Below are 15,418 nucleotides of genomic sequence, written 5' to 3'. Positions count from 1 at the left end.
CAAGCAAGAAGTAAAGGACTCTCAGACTGTGCTGGTGTGGGGTGGAGGTGGAAGGGGTTTGGATGTGAGGGTAAAATGAGCTGTTTGGGATGAGGGAGCTGTTCAAGTGTCATCGATATACATGAAGCAGACTGGACTGGGGAGAGGAATAGAGTGAAGGAGGTGGTGAAGCAAGACAAGTTGAAGTTATGAGCCCTTTGGGACAGAGCTGCTTATGGACCTTGGGGAGGGGGAGGAGCTGTGGTGAAGAGTCTGAAAGAAAGGAAAAGAGTCAGCGGCGGGGAAACGGTGCCAGTCCTCAGTGGTGGGGTTGTGGTCCAGCCGAAGGTGTTGGTAACAGCAGGACCACCACTGTGAGCAGGTTTGATGATGTCTGGGTCATGCACTAACATGAGGGCAGCTTGGTAGCATAGTGGTCAGCACAATGCTTTATGGTACCAGTAACCTAGGTTCAATTCCTGTCACCGCCCCGTAACCATGCGGGGTTCCTCCTGGTGCTTTGGTTTCCTCCCATAGTCCAAAGACTGGATTGGTCATGGTCATGAATAGACTATGGTTAAATTGGGGAATTGCTGAAGGGCGGGGCTTGAAAGGCTGGAAGAGCCTATTCTGCACTGTATAAATAGATAGATATGAATCAGGGTGACAGAAAGCGGCTCCAGCTGTGATTCCATCTGATCTGAACCCAGCTGCTCTCCTGTTTCCCTCAGCACCCCTTATCTCTCTCAGCACACCTGCTTATCAACAGTCTCTGGCTCATAGATGTTCAAGAATTCTGCTCTCACCACCCTTTAGAGAATTTCCAAATGCACAGGGCCCTCGTCTCATGTCTGGCTCACCTTGCTGATCACTGACTGTTCAACAGCGAAACATGATAAACCTGCAGGGGTACAAGGGAGGCTTCAGGGTCACAGGGATCAGCTGAGTCAGTGGGTGATGACATGGTGTATCACAGTGAGGAACAATTTACACCAATCCCACGTTAACCCCATTTCTTTCATTCTCCCCACTTTCCCATCAACTCCACCCCTCACCCACTAGGGGCAATTTACAATAGCGCTGTTGGCAAAAACACTCTCTCCAGTAACCTTTAAGCTATGAAGCTGCCAAATCACACCAAATAACACGTAAAAATACACAGCTTATATAAAGTAGAAATAGCGTATGTACAGTAAGTGTCACGGGAATCAGGAAGGCAGCTTGCTGAGCACACTGATAATGGTGTGTTAGGCTGAGTCGTCAGAGTTTGGGTGGTGCAGTGACCTCCACCCTCTGGGCCGCCGACCGATACCGATCCGCGAAGAATGCAGGGGTACAGCAGTAGCCTGGAGGCACACAGCACATCTTTAAGAAAAAAGCCAAAATAAACATGCTAATTAATTAGGCGACATTACCTCTGATCTGGGCCAACAATTACGTGCCGAATGGCACCTAGTTAATTACCATGTTTATTTTGGCTTTTTTCTTAAAGATGTGCTTTGTGCCTCCCGGCTACCGCTGCATTCTCCGCGAGTTGGTATCTGTCCGTGGCCTGGGGGTTGGGGTGGTGGGACACTGAGGTGTCATCTCATCATCGTCTGTTTCCATCAGGGCAGGCAGCTCATCATCTCCTATGACTGCCCGCCTCGATGTCGAAGGTCGAGGTTCGTCGTCTGCTGTGGCTGATGTGGAAGACTTGCTTGACTGCTGAGCCTCGCGCATTTTTCTATCATACAGTTCTTTGTAAGCACTCAAACCATCTTGCAAATATGCCCTAAACCGATGTACCCTTTCAAAATTAAAGTTGTACTTTATCATTGCAGCAAAAATCTCACGCAGTTGCTTCACGTTCAGTTCCTGGACGACTTCACTTTCGCTACTGAATTCGGTTTCGATTGTTATCCTTTCCTCTTGCAATTGCATCAGCTCTTCATCTATCAGTTCTTGGTCATGGGATGCCAAAACCTCTTCAACATCATCTTCGTCAGCTTCCACAAGCCAAACTCACTTTGTCCTTACTTCGTTCACCACGATCGAAACGCTTAATTATGTCTAGTTTTACGCTAAGTGCAACACGCCTATGAGCTCTTTTAGGCTTTTCCGATACCTTAGAACTCATCTTGCTAATGGCTGCCCACAGGCACATGTTTAAGCAATGCCGGCAAGAATGCCGTTCCGAATCCGAGGCAGAGCGGCTGCTCGGGGTGCGCGCTGCCTTTTTTATCACGCGCTGCTTTTCTCATGTGCTGCCTTTCTTCGTAACAGTGAAAATACCTTCTGTTAGCGAAAATAGGTAACTAATATAGTCTTTTGTAACAGTGAGGTTTCGTAAAGCAAACGTTTGAAAAGCGGGGGACACCTGTATATGGATTTCAGCAAGGCATTTGATAAGGTACCTCATGCAAGGCTTATTGAGAAAGTAAGGAGGCATGGAATCCAAAGGGAAATTGCTCTGTGGATCCAGAACTGGCTTGTCCCCAGAAGGCAAAGAGTGGTTGTAGAGGTCATATTCTACGTAGAGGCCAGTGTCCAGTGATGTGTCTCAGGGATCTGTTCTGAGACCCCTACTCTTTGTGATCTTTATAATTGACCTGGATGAGGAAGTGGAGGGATGGGACCCTGGTCAGATCCCACTTGGAGTACTGTGCTCAGTTCTGGTTGCCTCGCTACAGGAGGGATGTGGAAACCATAGAAAGGGTGCAGAGGAGATTTACAAGGATGTTGCCTGGATTGGAGAGCATGCCTTATGGTTGAGTGAACTTGGCCTTTTCTCCTTGAAGTGACGGAGGATGAGAGGTGACCTGATAGAGGTGTATAAGATGATGAGAGGCATTGATCATGTGGATAATCAGGCTTTTTCCCAGGGCTGAAATGGCTAACAGGAGAGGGCATAGTTTTAAGGTGCTTGGAAGCAGGTACAGAGGAGATGTCAGGGGTGAGTTTTTTACCCCTGACATCAGAGAATGGTGAGTGCGTGGAATGGGCTGCCGGCGATGATGGTGGAGGCAGATATGATAGGGTCTTTTAAGAGACTCCTGGACAGGTACATGGAGCTTAGAAAAATAGAAGGTTATGGGTAACCCTGAATAATTTCTCAGGTAAGGACATGTGAGGCACAGCTTTGTAGGCTGACGGGCCTGTATTGTGCTGTAGGTTTTCTATGTTTCTATATGTAAAGAGCCAGTGACAACCCTGGGAGGTCACAGTTCTTTGGATTCCAGGAAATGTGGTCAATTTTATAATGCAAGAAATGGGACAACAGTCTGACAGTACTGTGAAATTCAACTAATTTGCTTCACTAATCTACAGACTCACTTTCAAGGACTCTTTACAATTTATCTTCTCAGTACTTTTATTTGCAGTTTGTTGTCTTTTGCACATTGGTGTCTGTCAGTCTTTGCCTGTGTACGTATAGCTTTTCATAAAATTCTATTGTATTTCTTTGTTCCTTGTAAATGCCAGCTAGAAAATGAATTTCAAGGTAACATATACTGTACGTAATAAAGTTCCTTTGAGCTTTGACATTTCTTGGACAGGACACTTTTCAGCTCTCTGAAATGATTCGATGGAATCAGCAAAGGAGAGCATGCAGGGCCTCCTAGTCCAAAAGGTCTGAGTTTTGCACACGTTCCATGTTAGGTTCTGAAAACAAGCAGTGGCTGGGATGAATACACAGCCCCAGAGGCTTGGGGTTTTGACATATCTGCCATCTACTGATGTTGAGGTTGATTTCATGTTGCTGGGTGCATTGCCAGGATTTATCAAGTGTGGCTTTTGTCTGAGTGGAGGATCCATCAGAGTCATTCAGGGAAGTGAGTCTGTGCAGTGATAAGCCTTGTATACTTTGTCACACCACTTCCCAGGGTTGCTCAACGAGGTGAGGGACACCCTTGGCAGCCTCAACCAGTGAGGGGCTGGATGACTGGCAGCAGAGACAGGCCAGTTCTTTGCCACAGAGTTGGAGCCCACAGTCCTGGATTGTAGTCACCATGTAATCAGCGGACTTTTCATAACCGCCCCCAGGAAGAGCGAGACCTCTGTGCAGTCAACTGCGCAGTCAGTATCATTGTGAAATGCTGTGTTCAGAATAATGCCTTACATACCCCAGGGATGGCTGCCTGCTGATCTGATCCACTTGGGAAGCGTAAATGTCGTGGCTTAGGTTGGAATATAGGCACAGTGAAACTGAGTGGATTGTCATGTAGGATTATCATCTGATACTGCATGTTTGTTTACTTTGTGGTGAGGAAACTTCAAAAGGAGAATAGCTGTTATTTGACTTGTACTGTGTATTAGTAATTTGAAATTGAGCATAGCAGAGAGATGGAGTCTGACATGAATGTACTTACATACTTGTAGATACTTGGGTATGTCACGTGACCGGCAACAATGAATATAAATTTGAGGCAGGTTTTATAAAAACAAACAAACATTTATTGAACTTTGCTCAAAAATAGCGAAATGTATTTAAACGACTAACTTAACCGGAATTTAGCTGCTATACAGCAACTCTGGAACAGTTCTTAAAAGGGTAAATGCAGAAACAGTTCTTAAAGTGTAAATTCGAACACAGTTCTTAGAATGGTAAATTCGAAAGTCCAAGAGATTTATACAGTCAATTAGAGACTTCCCTGAAGTAAAGAATTCCTCGAAGACGTCACGTTACTGCTGATTCCAGCCGGAACCTGCCTTGTCCACAGGATTCACGACGATGGAAATAAAACGGTTTAAAAGAACTGATCTTTTCCTCTGGCGAATAGACACTGCACTATCCTTCCTATTTTAGCAGGTGATATCTCAGTTGCAGGTCACTTTTACTTGAATGAAGATTCAATAAAGGTCAATCATCTCCAAAACCACCAAATGAAATCAGCTTTACTCGACTCGGCGAATTCCTGTACTTTGGTAAGGTCTTCACTCTCCGATACTACTGACAATGGAAAGCAGAACTCCATTTTAAAACAAAACTGCGTCATCAGCCGAATACGCAGCAAAACGGAGTATCTAACACAAAACTAAACTGAAAACTAATTGCGTCACAAGGGGTTTCCCTTTTATTTACCTGTTGAGAACAGGTCATCATGTGACCTCACTGGCGGGAAAATTACATCATGTGACCTCCGCAAGACCATTACATCATCCTCATAAGACAGTCACAAGATATCCATGAAGTATGTAACAGGTGCAATCTCTTTATTGTGGATCAAGACTTAGTTACAGTGGAAATTGATGCTTGTAAACCTGTCATTGAACATATAAATTCAGGTTTATCAGGGATACAGAGGAAATAGATTGTTGTGATTCCATGTGGGAATTGCTAGAGACCAGAATGTTCCACGCCATGCGCGTGCAGCCCTCCAGTGAAAATGATATCGTATCCGTTAAATAGGGGCCATGGACAATTCTGATTTGATGGAGACAGATGTGAAAGAACAGAGGAACATCTGGAAAAATTTCTGAAATGCCAGTTTGCTGCTGTTGTTACTGTGCGATCAAGAATCTTCCGAAGGGAAGGCCTCAAAATCCCTGGCTTTGCCTGTGGCTGGCGACCGAGATTGAGGTTGAATCGTTCGGATAGAGATGGCGCTCGGTACTCGGTGTCGGAGAGCTGATCAGAGGCTCGAAGTTTTCAGCCGACTCAGAGTCGGACTGTGGTCGGGCATGGCAGGGAGAGTTTTCTTCCTTCTCCGGTCTGCGTGAGATGTGGGACTTTCGAGAGACTTTGAACTTTTTTTTACTGTGCCATGGCCTGTTCTTCATCAAGTTATGGTATTGTTGCACTGTTGTAACTACATGTTATAATTGTGTGGTTTTGTCAGTTTTTTCAGTCTTGGTCTGTCCTGTGTTTTGTGATATCACACCGGAGGAAATATTGTATCATTTCTTAATGCATGCATTACTAAATGACAATAAAAGAGGACTGCGTGTCTTCATAATCTAATATCTAAGAGGGAGTTAAATATGGCCCTTCTGGCTAAAGGGATCGGGGGTATGGAGGGAAGGCAGGTACAGGGTTCTGAGTTGGATGATCAGCCATGATCATACTGAATGGCGGTGCAGGCTTGAAGGGCCGAATGGCCTACTCCACCTGTTTTCTATGTTTCTATGTTTCTAAATGGAGAGACCACGTGGCTGTTTCCTGCTCGGGTTCTGTCTTCCTGTCATGATCATGTTAATCTTTTACCTCAGTGCCACTTTCCTTCCCTAACCACATACACCCTATTCCCTAACATAGTTACCAGTCGATTCCCTGAATATCATCAGCAACTGGGCTTCTACAGTGCTGTGGTTGAGAATTCCCAAGAATTCCCAAGATGACAGGCTCTCTGGAAGAAGTAGTTTCTTCTCCTATCTGTCACAGATGGTCAGCTCATAATTTAGGCTGCTGTGGTTCTGTATACCTTGGCAAGCTCTCAGAATTTTGCAACATTTCAAAAAGATTGCCGCATTCTTCTCTATTTGTTCAGAGTACAGACCCAGACTGCTTAATTCTGCTTAGTGCGACACAACTCACTCTGCCTCACGGCAGGACTTCTTGTCATGAGTTTCTCGGGCAGTGTCTGGGTCCAGCCATCTTCAGCCGCCTCATGAGTAACCTTCCTTCCATCCTGAGATCAGAAGTGGGTATGTTTGCTGATGAATGTGCAACATTCAAGTCTCCTCACGGATCTCAGCAAGTGAAGCAGCCACACTTGCGTGCAGTAAGAACTGGATGATATTCAGGAATGGGCAGGTAATCTGTCAGCCAAAAGAAAAAGTGCCAGGCATTGCCTATCTTCACCGAGAGAGAGTCTAACCACCTACTCTTGGCCTTCAGTGGCATTGCCATCCATGAGTCCTGACTGTCATCATCCTGAGGAACATCAACAACAGTACCAGTCACATAAAACATGCAGCTGGGGCTGGTGACTCGGTCACTTCCTGATGCCCCCTTGGTCTTCCCACCATCTAGAGACCATAACTCTGGTGAAATGGAGAGTACTCCACTTGCTGGATGAATGCAGCTCCAACTCTAAATATCATCCAAAATGTAGCAGCCTACATAACTTGCCTGCTGTCTATAATCCTTCCCATCACCGCTAAGTATGCGTTCTCCTGTTTGAACCACCCTCAATACGTGCAGCTGTTACTCACTTTTTCATGCACAGGATGGTGATTTATGGAATGAACCAGCAGAGGAAGTGGTTGAGGCACAGAGGGGTGGGTCTTTGGGAGAAATGGGTCTTGCATGGAACTGGGACTAGCTGTGTAGGCACAAGAGCCTGTATCCACACTGTGTTGTTCTGTGACAACACTCACAGACTTTCCAGCTCTGTCACTAAGGATAGAAACTGCAGGATCACCATCACCTGCAGGTTCCACTCCAGATCACGCACTATCCCAACATGGAAATGCTTCACAGTTAGTCTCCAGCACCGGCTTCAAGTCCTGGAGCTCCTGCTGGGTGGAGCACTGCAGATGCAACGTCACCAGTGGGACTGCAGTGCCACAAAACAACAAATTTCAGTGATTACAAAGCTGATTTTGACGTGCTGTCATTAAAGTGTAAGGATGATAACAGACGCACACAGCGAATAGACTTTGTGTTGGAAATAATTCAGAAGATGAGTGGCTCAGGTGGCTGAGTTGTTCCCTGGTCTCGACAATTTATTTGCAAACATTTCGTCACCATGGTTCTTTTGGACTGCAAAGTACAAAAGTATGAACAGGCTATTGGACAAGATCAATGTAGCCTACACAATCCAATGTGGAGACTGTAGCAAATGTTATGTTGGCCGAACTGGGAGAAAACTATCGACAAGGATCCATGAGCATGAACGGGCTGTAAAGTGACATGATCAGCTGTCCCTGGTCTCTACCCATGAAGATTGAGGGGGCACAAATTCAACTGGGCATCAGTGAAAGTCATGGTGCAAGCAAACACGTGAATTCCTAGAAGCGTGGTTTTCCGCAAACAGTTCTATAAACAAACATGTAGACCTCAATCCCATTTATGATGGAATGTGAGCAAAGTTCCATACCATAACGCACAAAGTTCACCCAACAACCAATCAGCAGTGGGATTTCCTCCCCACTTCAAAATTGAGTTTCTGAGATGACATCCAATCAGCTCACTGAAAAGTATATAAAGGCCATGCATTCGGAGAACACACCGCAATCAACAACACACGTCATGTCTCCTTGTGTGGTGATGAAACATTTGCCAGTAAATACAAAGACTGGCAAACAACTCAACCCAAGCAGTTTGTTTGGGGTTTTATATGATGGAGCTGTGGTCATACAGCACAGGAACAGACCCCTTCAGCCTTCCCTGCCATTCCCAAACATCAAACCCGCTCCACACTCATCCCATTTTCCAGCCCTGGCTCTTTGATGATTAGATTATGAGGACACTCAGTCCTCGTTTATTGTCATTTAGAAATGCATGCATTAAAAAATGATATGATGTTCCTCCAGAAAGATATCACAGAAACCCAGGACAAACCAAGACTAAACTGACAAAACCACATAATTATAACATATTGTTACAACATTGCAAAGCAGTACCGTAGTTTGATAAAGAGCAGACCATGGGCACGGTAAAAAATAAGTCTCAAGTCACGATAGCCCCATCATCTCACGCAGACGGAAGTGCCGCAAACTTGCCAATGCATTGGAAGCACCCGACCGCAGCCGACTCTGAGTCCATCCAAAAACTTCGAGCCTCCGACCAGCCCTCTGACACCGAGCACCGAGCACCATCTCTGCCGAGCGCTTTGACCCCGCCGGCCACCGAGCAACAAGCAAAGCCGAGGACTCGGGGCCTTCCCCTCCGGAGATTCTGGATCACACAGTAGCAGCAGCAGCGAAACAGGCATTTCAGAAGTTTCTCCAGATGCTCCTCCGTGCTCTCACGTCTGCCTCCATCAAATCAGGATTGTGCATGGCCCCTACTTGATTCAAGTAGTTAGCTACATACTTAAGCGTACTGCTTCCACCACCATTATGCTCCAGTTTGCAACCATTCTCGGGGTGGGAAACATTACAAATTAATTTATTTTCTTTTCCCTCATTTGTTTCCTTATCTCTAAACTCCAGCTTTATTTCCCTCTCTTTTTTTCTTTTGGTTTATACTGTAATCTGACCTTGAATTAGCTGTTGTGTGTTAGACTTCCTGAGTAAGACTTTGCCTGCCTCAAGGAGGTTTCATTAAGGGGCCACCCAACTGCCTGGCTTGTTCAGGTTAGTCTCAGATGTCTGTGAAGGACACTGGATCAAAATGGTCTGTATGCAAGACTCGTAGGATGTTTCTAAGCAACTACCTGTGCAGTGAGCGGAGCACACAGGACATGGTAAAGGCTAATGTGGTCCTGGGGAGAGAAGGATGTGTGTATAGGGTGAGAAAGTAGACAGTCAGTCTTTGGAAGTTCATAAGTCTGTTGGGCAAAGGGATTATTTCCTGTTGCTAAACTTTATTTCATTAGTAAAATACAAAATGATAGACTGAGCTCTTATTAATTGAGCAATTGTCCCTTTTACTAAAACTGAAATCAGCATTAACTCTTTGTTGTTTTACAGGAAATGGAGCTGTGGAAGATGTGGTTCTCATTTCTGATTGTCGCTCTGTGGGCAGCTGGCTGCCAGGGTAAGAGACTGAGTTTCTCCCTGTAACCGTGACTTCCCATTCCTGGCATTGTTCCAGTGCAGAGCTCTTTGGCGAGCGAGAACTTGCCTGTTATGAGCTGTGGCAGTGTTGAAGGCCCAGGCACACCCAGTGTGGGATCTCAGTGGTGGACTCCCCCACCATCCAGGTTATTTCGTTTTCTCGTTGCTGCCATCGGGTCGGAACGACAGGAGCCTGAAGACCCACACTACAAGGTTCAGCAACCGCTTCTTCCCGACTGCCGTCAAGTTACATAGAAACATAGAGAAACTACAGCACAATACAGGCCCTTCGGCCCACAAAGCTGTGCCGATCATGTCCTTACCTTAGAAATTACCTAGGGTTACCCGTAGCCCTCTGTTTTTCTGAGCTCCATGTACCTGTCCAGGAGTCTCTTAGAAGACCCTATCGTATCCACCTCCACCACCGTTACTGGCAGCTCATTCCACGCACTCACCACTCTCTGTGTAAAAAAAACTTAACCCCTGACATCTCCTCTGTACCTACTTCCAATCTCCTTAAAACTGTGCCCTCTTATGCTAGTCGCTTCAGCCCTGGGAAAAAGCCTCTGACTATCCACATGATCAATGCCTCTCATCATCTTATACACCTCTATCAGGTCACCTCTCATCCTCCATCACTCCGAGGAGAAAAGGCTGAGATCACTCAACCTATTCTCATAAGAAATGCTCCCCAATCCAGGCAACATCCTTGTAAATCTCCTCTGCACCCTTTCTATAGTTTCCACATCCTTCTTGTAGTGAGGTGACCAGAACTGAGCACAGTACTCCAAGTGGGGTCTGACCAGGGTCCTATAAAGCTGTAACATTACCTCTCGGCTCTTAAATTCAACTCCACAGCCAATGCACCATATGCCTTCTTAACCACAGAGTCAACCTGCGCAGCAGCTTTGAGTGTCCTATGGACTCTGACCCCAAGATCCCGCTAATCATCCACACTGCCAAGTGTCTTACATTAATACTGTATTCTGCCATCATATTTGACCTACCAAAATGAACCACCTCACACTTATCTGGGTTGAACTCCATCTGCCACTTCTCAGCCCAGTTTTGCATCCTATCAATGTCCCGCTGTAACCTTTGATAGCCCTCCACACTATCCACAACACCCCCAACCTTTGTGTCATCAGCAGATTTACTAACCTATCCCTCCACTTCTTCATCCAGGTCATTTATAAAAATCATGAAGAGTAAGGGTCCCAGAACAGATACCTGAGGCACACCACTGGTCACCAAACTCCATGCAGAATATGACCCGTGTACAACCACTCTTTGCCCTCTGTGGGCAAGCCAGTTCTGGATCCACAAAGCAAGGTCCCCTTGGATCCCATGCCTCCTTACTTTCTCAATAAGCCCTGCATGAGGTACCTTATCAAATGCCTTGCTGAAATCCATATACACTACATCTACTGCTCTTCCTTCATCAACGTGTTTAATCACATCCTCAAAAAATTCAACCAGGCTCGTAAGGCATGACCTGCCTTTGACAAAGCCATGTTGACTATTCCTAATCATATTATGCCTCTCCAAATGTTCATAAATCCTGCCTCTCAGGATCTTCTCCATCAACTTACCAATCCCTGAAGTAAGACTCACTGGTCTATAATTTCTTGGGCTATCTCTACTCCCTTTCTTGAATAAGGGAACAATATCCGCAACCCTCCAATCCTCCAGAACCTTTCCCGTCCCCATTGATGTAAAGATCATCACCAGAGGCTCAGCAATCTCCTCCGTCGCCTCCCACAGTAGCCCGGGGTACATCTCATCCGGTCCCGGTGACTTACCCAACTTGATGCTTTCCAAAAACTCCTGCACATCCTCTTTCTTAATATCTACATACTCAAGCTTTTTAGTCCGCCGTAAGTTATCCCAACAATCGCCAAGATCCTTTTCCATAGTAAATACTGAAGCAAAGTACTCATTAAGTACCTCTCCTCCATTTCCATACACACTTTTCCACTGTCACACTTGATTGGTCTTTTTCTCTCACATCTTATCCTCTTGTTCTTCACATACTTGTAGAATGCCTTGGGGGTTTTCCTTAAACCTGCTCACCAAGGCTTTCTTGTGGCCCCTTCTGGCTCTCCTAATTTCACTCTTAAGCTGCTTCCTGCTAGCTTTATAATCTTCTAGATCTCTACCTAGTTTTTTTGAACCATTTGTAGACTCTTCTTTTCTTCTTGACTAGATTTACAACAGCCTTTATACACCACGGTTCCTGTACCCTACCATCCTTTCTCTGTCTCATTGGAACGTATCTACGCAGAACTCCACGCAAATATCCCCTGAACTTTTGCCACATTCCTGCCATACATCTCCCTGAGAACATCTGTTCCCAATTTATGCTTCCTAGTTCCTGCCTTGTAGTTTCATATTTCCACTTACTCCAGTTAAATGCTTTCCGAACTTATCTGTTCCTATCCCTCTCCAGTGCTATGGTAAAGGAGATAGAATTGTGATCACTATCTCCAAAATGCTCTCCCACTGAGAGACCTGACACCTGACCAGGTTCATTTCCCAATACCAGATCAAGTATAGCCTCTCCTCTTGTCGGCTTGTCTACATATTGGGTGAGGAAACCTCTTGAATACACCTAATAAACTCCACCCCATCTCAGCCCCTTGCTATAGGGGAAATTAAAATCACCCACCATGACAACTCTGTTTTATTACACCTTTTTAGAATCTGTCTACCTATCTGCTCCCTGTTACTATTGGGTGGTCTGTAAAAAACACCCAGTAGAGTTATTGACCCCTTCCTGTTCTTAACTTCCACCTACAGGGACTCCATGGACAATCCCTCCATGACTTCCTCCTTTTCACCACCGTGACACTATCTCTGATCAACAGTGCCATGCACTCACCTCTTTCGCCGCCCTCCATGTCCTTTCTGAAACATCTAAAGCCTGGCACTCTGAGTAACCATTCCTGCCCCTGAGCCATCCAAGTCTCTGTAATAGCTACAACATCATAGCTCCAAGTACTGTTCCACGCTCTAAGCTCATCCACTCTGTTCATGATGCTTCTTGCATTAAAATAGACGCATCTCAAACTATTGGTCTGAGCGTGTCCCTTCTCTATTACCTGCCTATCCTCCCTCTCACACTGCCTATGCTTTCTCTATTTGTGAGCCAACTGCCCCTTCCTCCGTCTCTTCAGTTTGGTTCCCACCCCCCAGCAATTCTAGTTTAAACTCTCCCTAAAAGCCTTAGCAAACCTCCCGGCCAGGATATTGGTTCCCCTTGGATTCAAGTGCAACCTGTCACACTTGACCCAAAAGAGGTCCCAATGATCCAGAAATTGGAATCCCTGCCCCCTGTTCCAATCCCTCAGCCACGCATTTATCCTCCACCTCACTCTATTCCTGTACTCACTGTCGCACGTTCTCGAATCCATCTGAAAAGCCCTGATTCTACATCTGGCTGCATTACTTCAAGTAGCTTTGGAACTCCCCAAGCAGATTGGAATTCATTTCCAGGTGCCGATATCGCCGGCAGCTGTGGGAGGGGCTGGGTGGTAACTGCGAGGTGGGAGGAGCTGATCCTGGAGATGGCGTGGCTCCGAGACAGGGGAAGCTACAAAGGTGAATGTGAGAACGGGGGAAGTGATATGGTGGCAGGTGAACCAGGAGTGGGCGTGGTGGGGGGTAAGAAGCAAATGCGGGGGCAATGAAGAGAGAGGCTGATGAGAAGGGGAAGTGACAGGGAGGAAGGTGTTTGCAGGTCAGCTGGGATACAGGCCATGAGAGAGGTGAACCAGAAGGAGAATGGGGAAAGAGCTGGGATGATGCAAAAAGAGTTTGTCAGCCCTGTACTCAGCCCACTCATTGAAATATCTTTTTCAGCAACCTTGCCTTTGTGGTGGACGTACCTTAGTTGGGTGGTCAGATTTGATCTATGTCTCTGCCTTGGGTTTTCCTGATCTGACCTGACTCTCTTTTCTCTTCAGGCAATTACTGCATCGCCAGTCAATCAAAAACCTGCACTGAATGTATCAGAGTGGCTGCAGACTGTTCGTACTGTGCTGACAAGGTATGTTCCCCAGAGTACAGACCCATTCCCGAGCCACAAACGGCTCCTGGCTCGAGTCAGGAACGTCACGTTGATTTTGAAGAGTTTAATTAAATGTTGTCACACCTGCTTTGAACCAGGTGTCTGATCAAGACACTTAAAAGAACATGAGGGATACCTGTTGCCCTCAGCAGCAGTACGATGGTTTGCAAACAACAGGCTGTGACATTGAATTGATGACAAAGTCACTGTGAAGAATCTTTCAGCTTGAAGGTCACAGCAGAAGCTGTGGGACAGAGCTGCTGTCAGGCCTTTGTAAAGTCATACATTTACTCACTCACAGGGGCAGCAAGGCATGTGTAGTAATGTCGGATATTGTATCCGACTTGTCTGATGCCATGAGGCTAAAGCCAGTCAGGGGGCATCTGTGGAGACCAAAGGAGGGTTAGATTCAGGTGAGTGGGAAAAGAAGGGTGGCTTAAATTGCAGAGGAGTAGAGAGAGAGAAAACAGGGAAAACGACGATACGGCGGAGAGCGAAGTTGTACAGGTAACAAATGCATTCAGTGCTGTCTAGTTAATACGTGAACAGGAGCACACAGGGTGACAAAGTACACAGGAACTTGAGATACAGAGCATAGCATTGGCTGGAAATATCCAAAAAAAAATTCAGTCAGCATCTGTGAGAGAGAAAAGCTGAGTTACTGTTCCTTGGAGCTGGACAGTTCTGACACAAGCAGGTTTGGCTGGCTATGGGAAATAGTCGAGTTTAGTATTGCAACGTGCCAAGATGGAAGATGTGGTGCTGGATAAGGTCAATGTGTTTTCCATCAGATAGTGAAAGGACTTGAACTGAAACTTCCTCCCAAACTTCTCTCTCCACAAATGCTGTCTGACCTGCTGAGTGTTGCCAGCGCAAACTGTTTTCAGTGCCCATGATACTGTGATACTGTCCTGGCCCCAGTCATTAGCTCCCAGTTCTTTTCACGGTTGAAGTGCGTGTAGCACTGTTTATTTGGGGATGGGGTTGTTGGTGTGAAGTGGGCTGGGAGAGAGATTAGCTGAATCAGGCAGAGGTGGGGTTGAATTCGAATGGCTGAGACAGTGACCTTCACCTTCCATCCCATTCCACAATCAACTGGAAAAAGAACAGAAGCTGGAAGAGTTCGTTTGGCCCTTCAAACCTGCTCCACCATCCAGGAAGGACTTAGCTAATATCTTCCCTCTGCCGTCTCCCCACAACCCTCAGTTCTTCTATAATTTATGCTTTTCTTGTGAATATCATTTGTGGCTGTGATGCTTTACGTTGCATTTGGGTACATGAACTCGTGCACATGACAACAAACTTGACTTTGATGACTGGGAGAAAGAGGCAAAGTCACTATCATTGTGTGACAGGGTCAGAAGACCCAGGAGAACAAGGGGTCACTGGAGGTATGATCTGAAGGCTGCAATAACTGGTTCTTTTTGTTCCAAAGGACTTCAACTTCTCAAGGTGTGACCTACAGAGCAGTCTGAAATCCATTTGTACAAACATTGTCACTATGCAATCCAAGATGGAGATAGTACGGGTACGTTTTTTCACAAAGCATAACCTGTGGTCCCTAAGCAAAGAAAGTAAATGCAAACTCTTTATATCTCTTTCTCTCCTCTTTCCATTTCTCTCTCCTTCTCAACCCCCATTTCTGCCTCCCCATCTCCATACACCCCCTCTTTCCTTTCCCCTCCCCTCTCTCCTGTGTGCCCCCTCCCCAGAATGATTCTCCTA

At 46.0% G+C, this 15,418-nt stretch overlaps 1 protein-coding gene across 6 annotated transcripts in view; it reads left to right on the top strand.

Moving 5' to 3' along the window:
- The window catches only part of itgb4 (integrin, beta 4), a 181,908-nt gene that overhangs the window by 38,949 nt on the left and 127,541 nt on the right, over window positions 1-15,418 (top strand). For all 6 annotated transcript variants that reach the window (XM_063030905.1, XM_063030903.1, XM_063030899.1 and 3 more), the window contains exons 2-4: window positions 9,538-9,604; window positions 13,590-13,672; window positions 15,129-15,221. In XM_063030905.1, coding sequence (XP_062886975.1) covers window positions 9,541-9,604; window positions 13,590-13,672; window positions 15,129-15,221 — 240 coding nt within the window. In that variant the 5' untranslated portion in view covers window positions 9,538-9,540. The remainder of the gene's footprint in view (window positions 1-9,537; window positions 9,605-13,589; window positions 13,673-15,128; window positions 15,222-15,418) is intronic.

The sequence above is a fragment of the Mobula hypostoma genome, chromosome 22 (genome assembly GCF_963921235.1).
Source record: "Mobula hypostoma chromosome 22, sMobHyp1.1, whole genome shotgun sequence".
In the NCBI taxonomy this organism is placed as follows: Eukaryota; Metazoa; Chordata; class Chondrichthyes; order Myliobatiformes; family Myliobatidae; genus Mobula; species Mobula hypostoma.
Note: the sequence above shows the minus strand (reverse complement) of the source record. Positions and strands in the feature narration are given on the sequence as shown.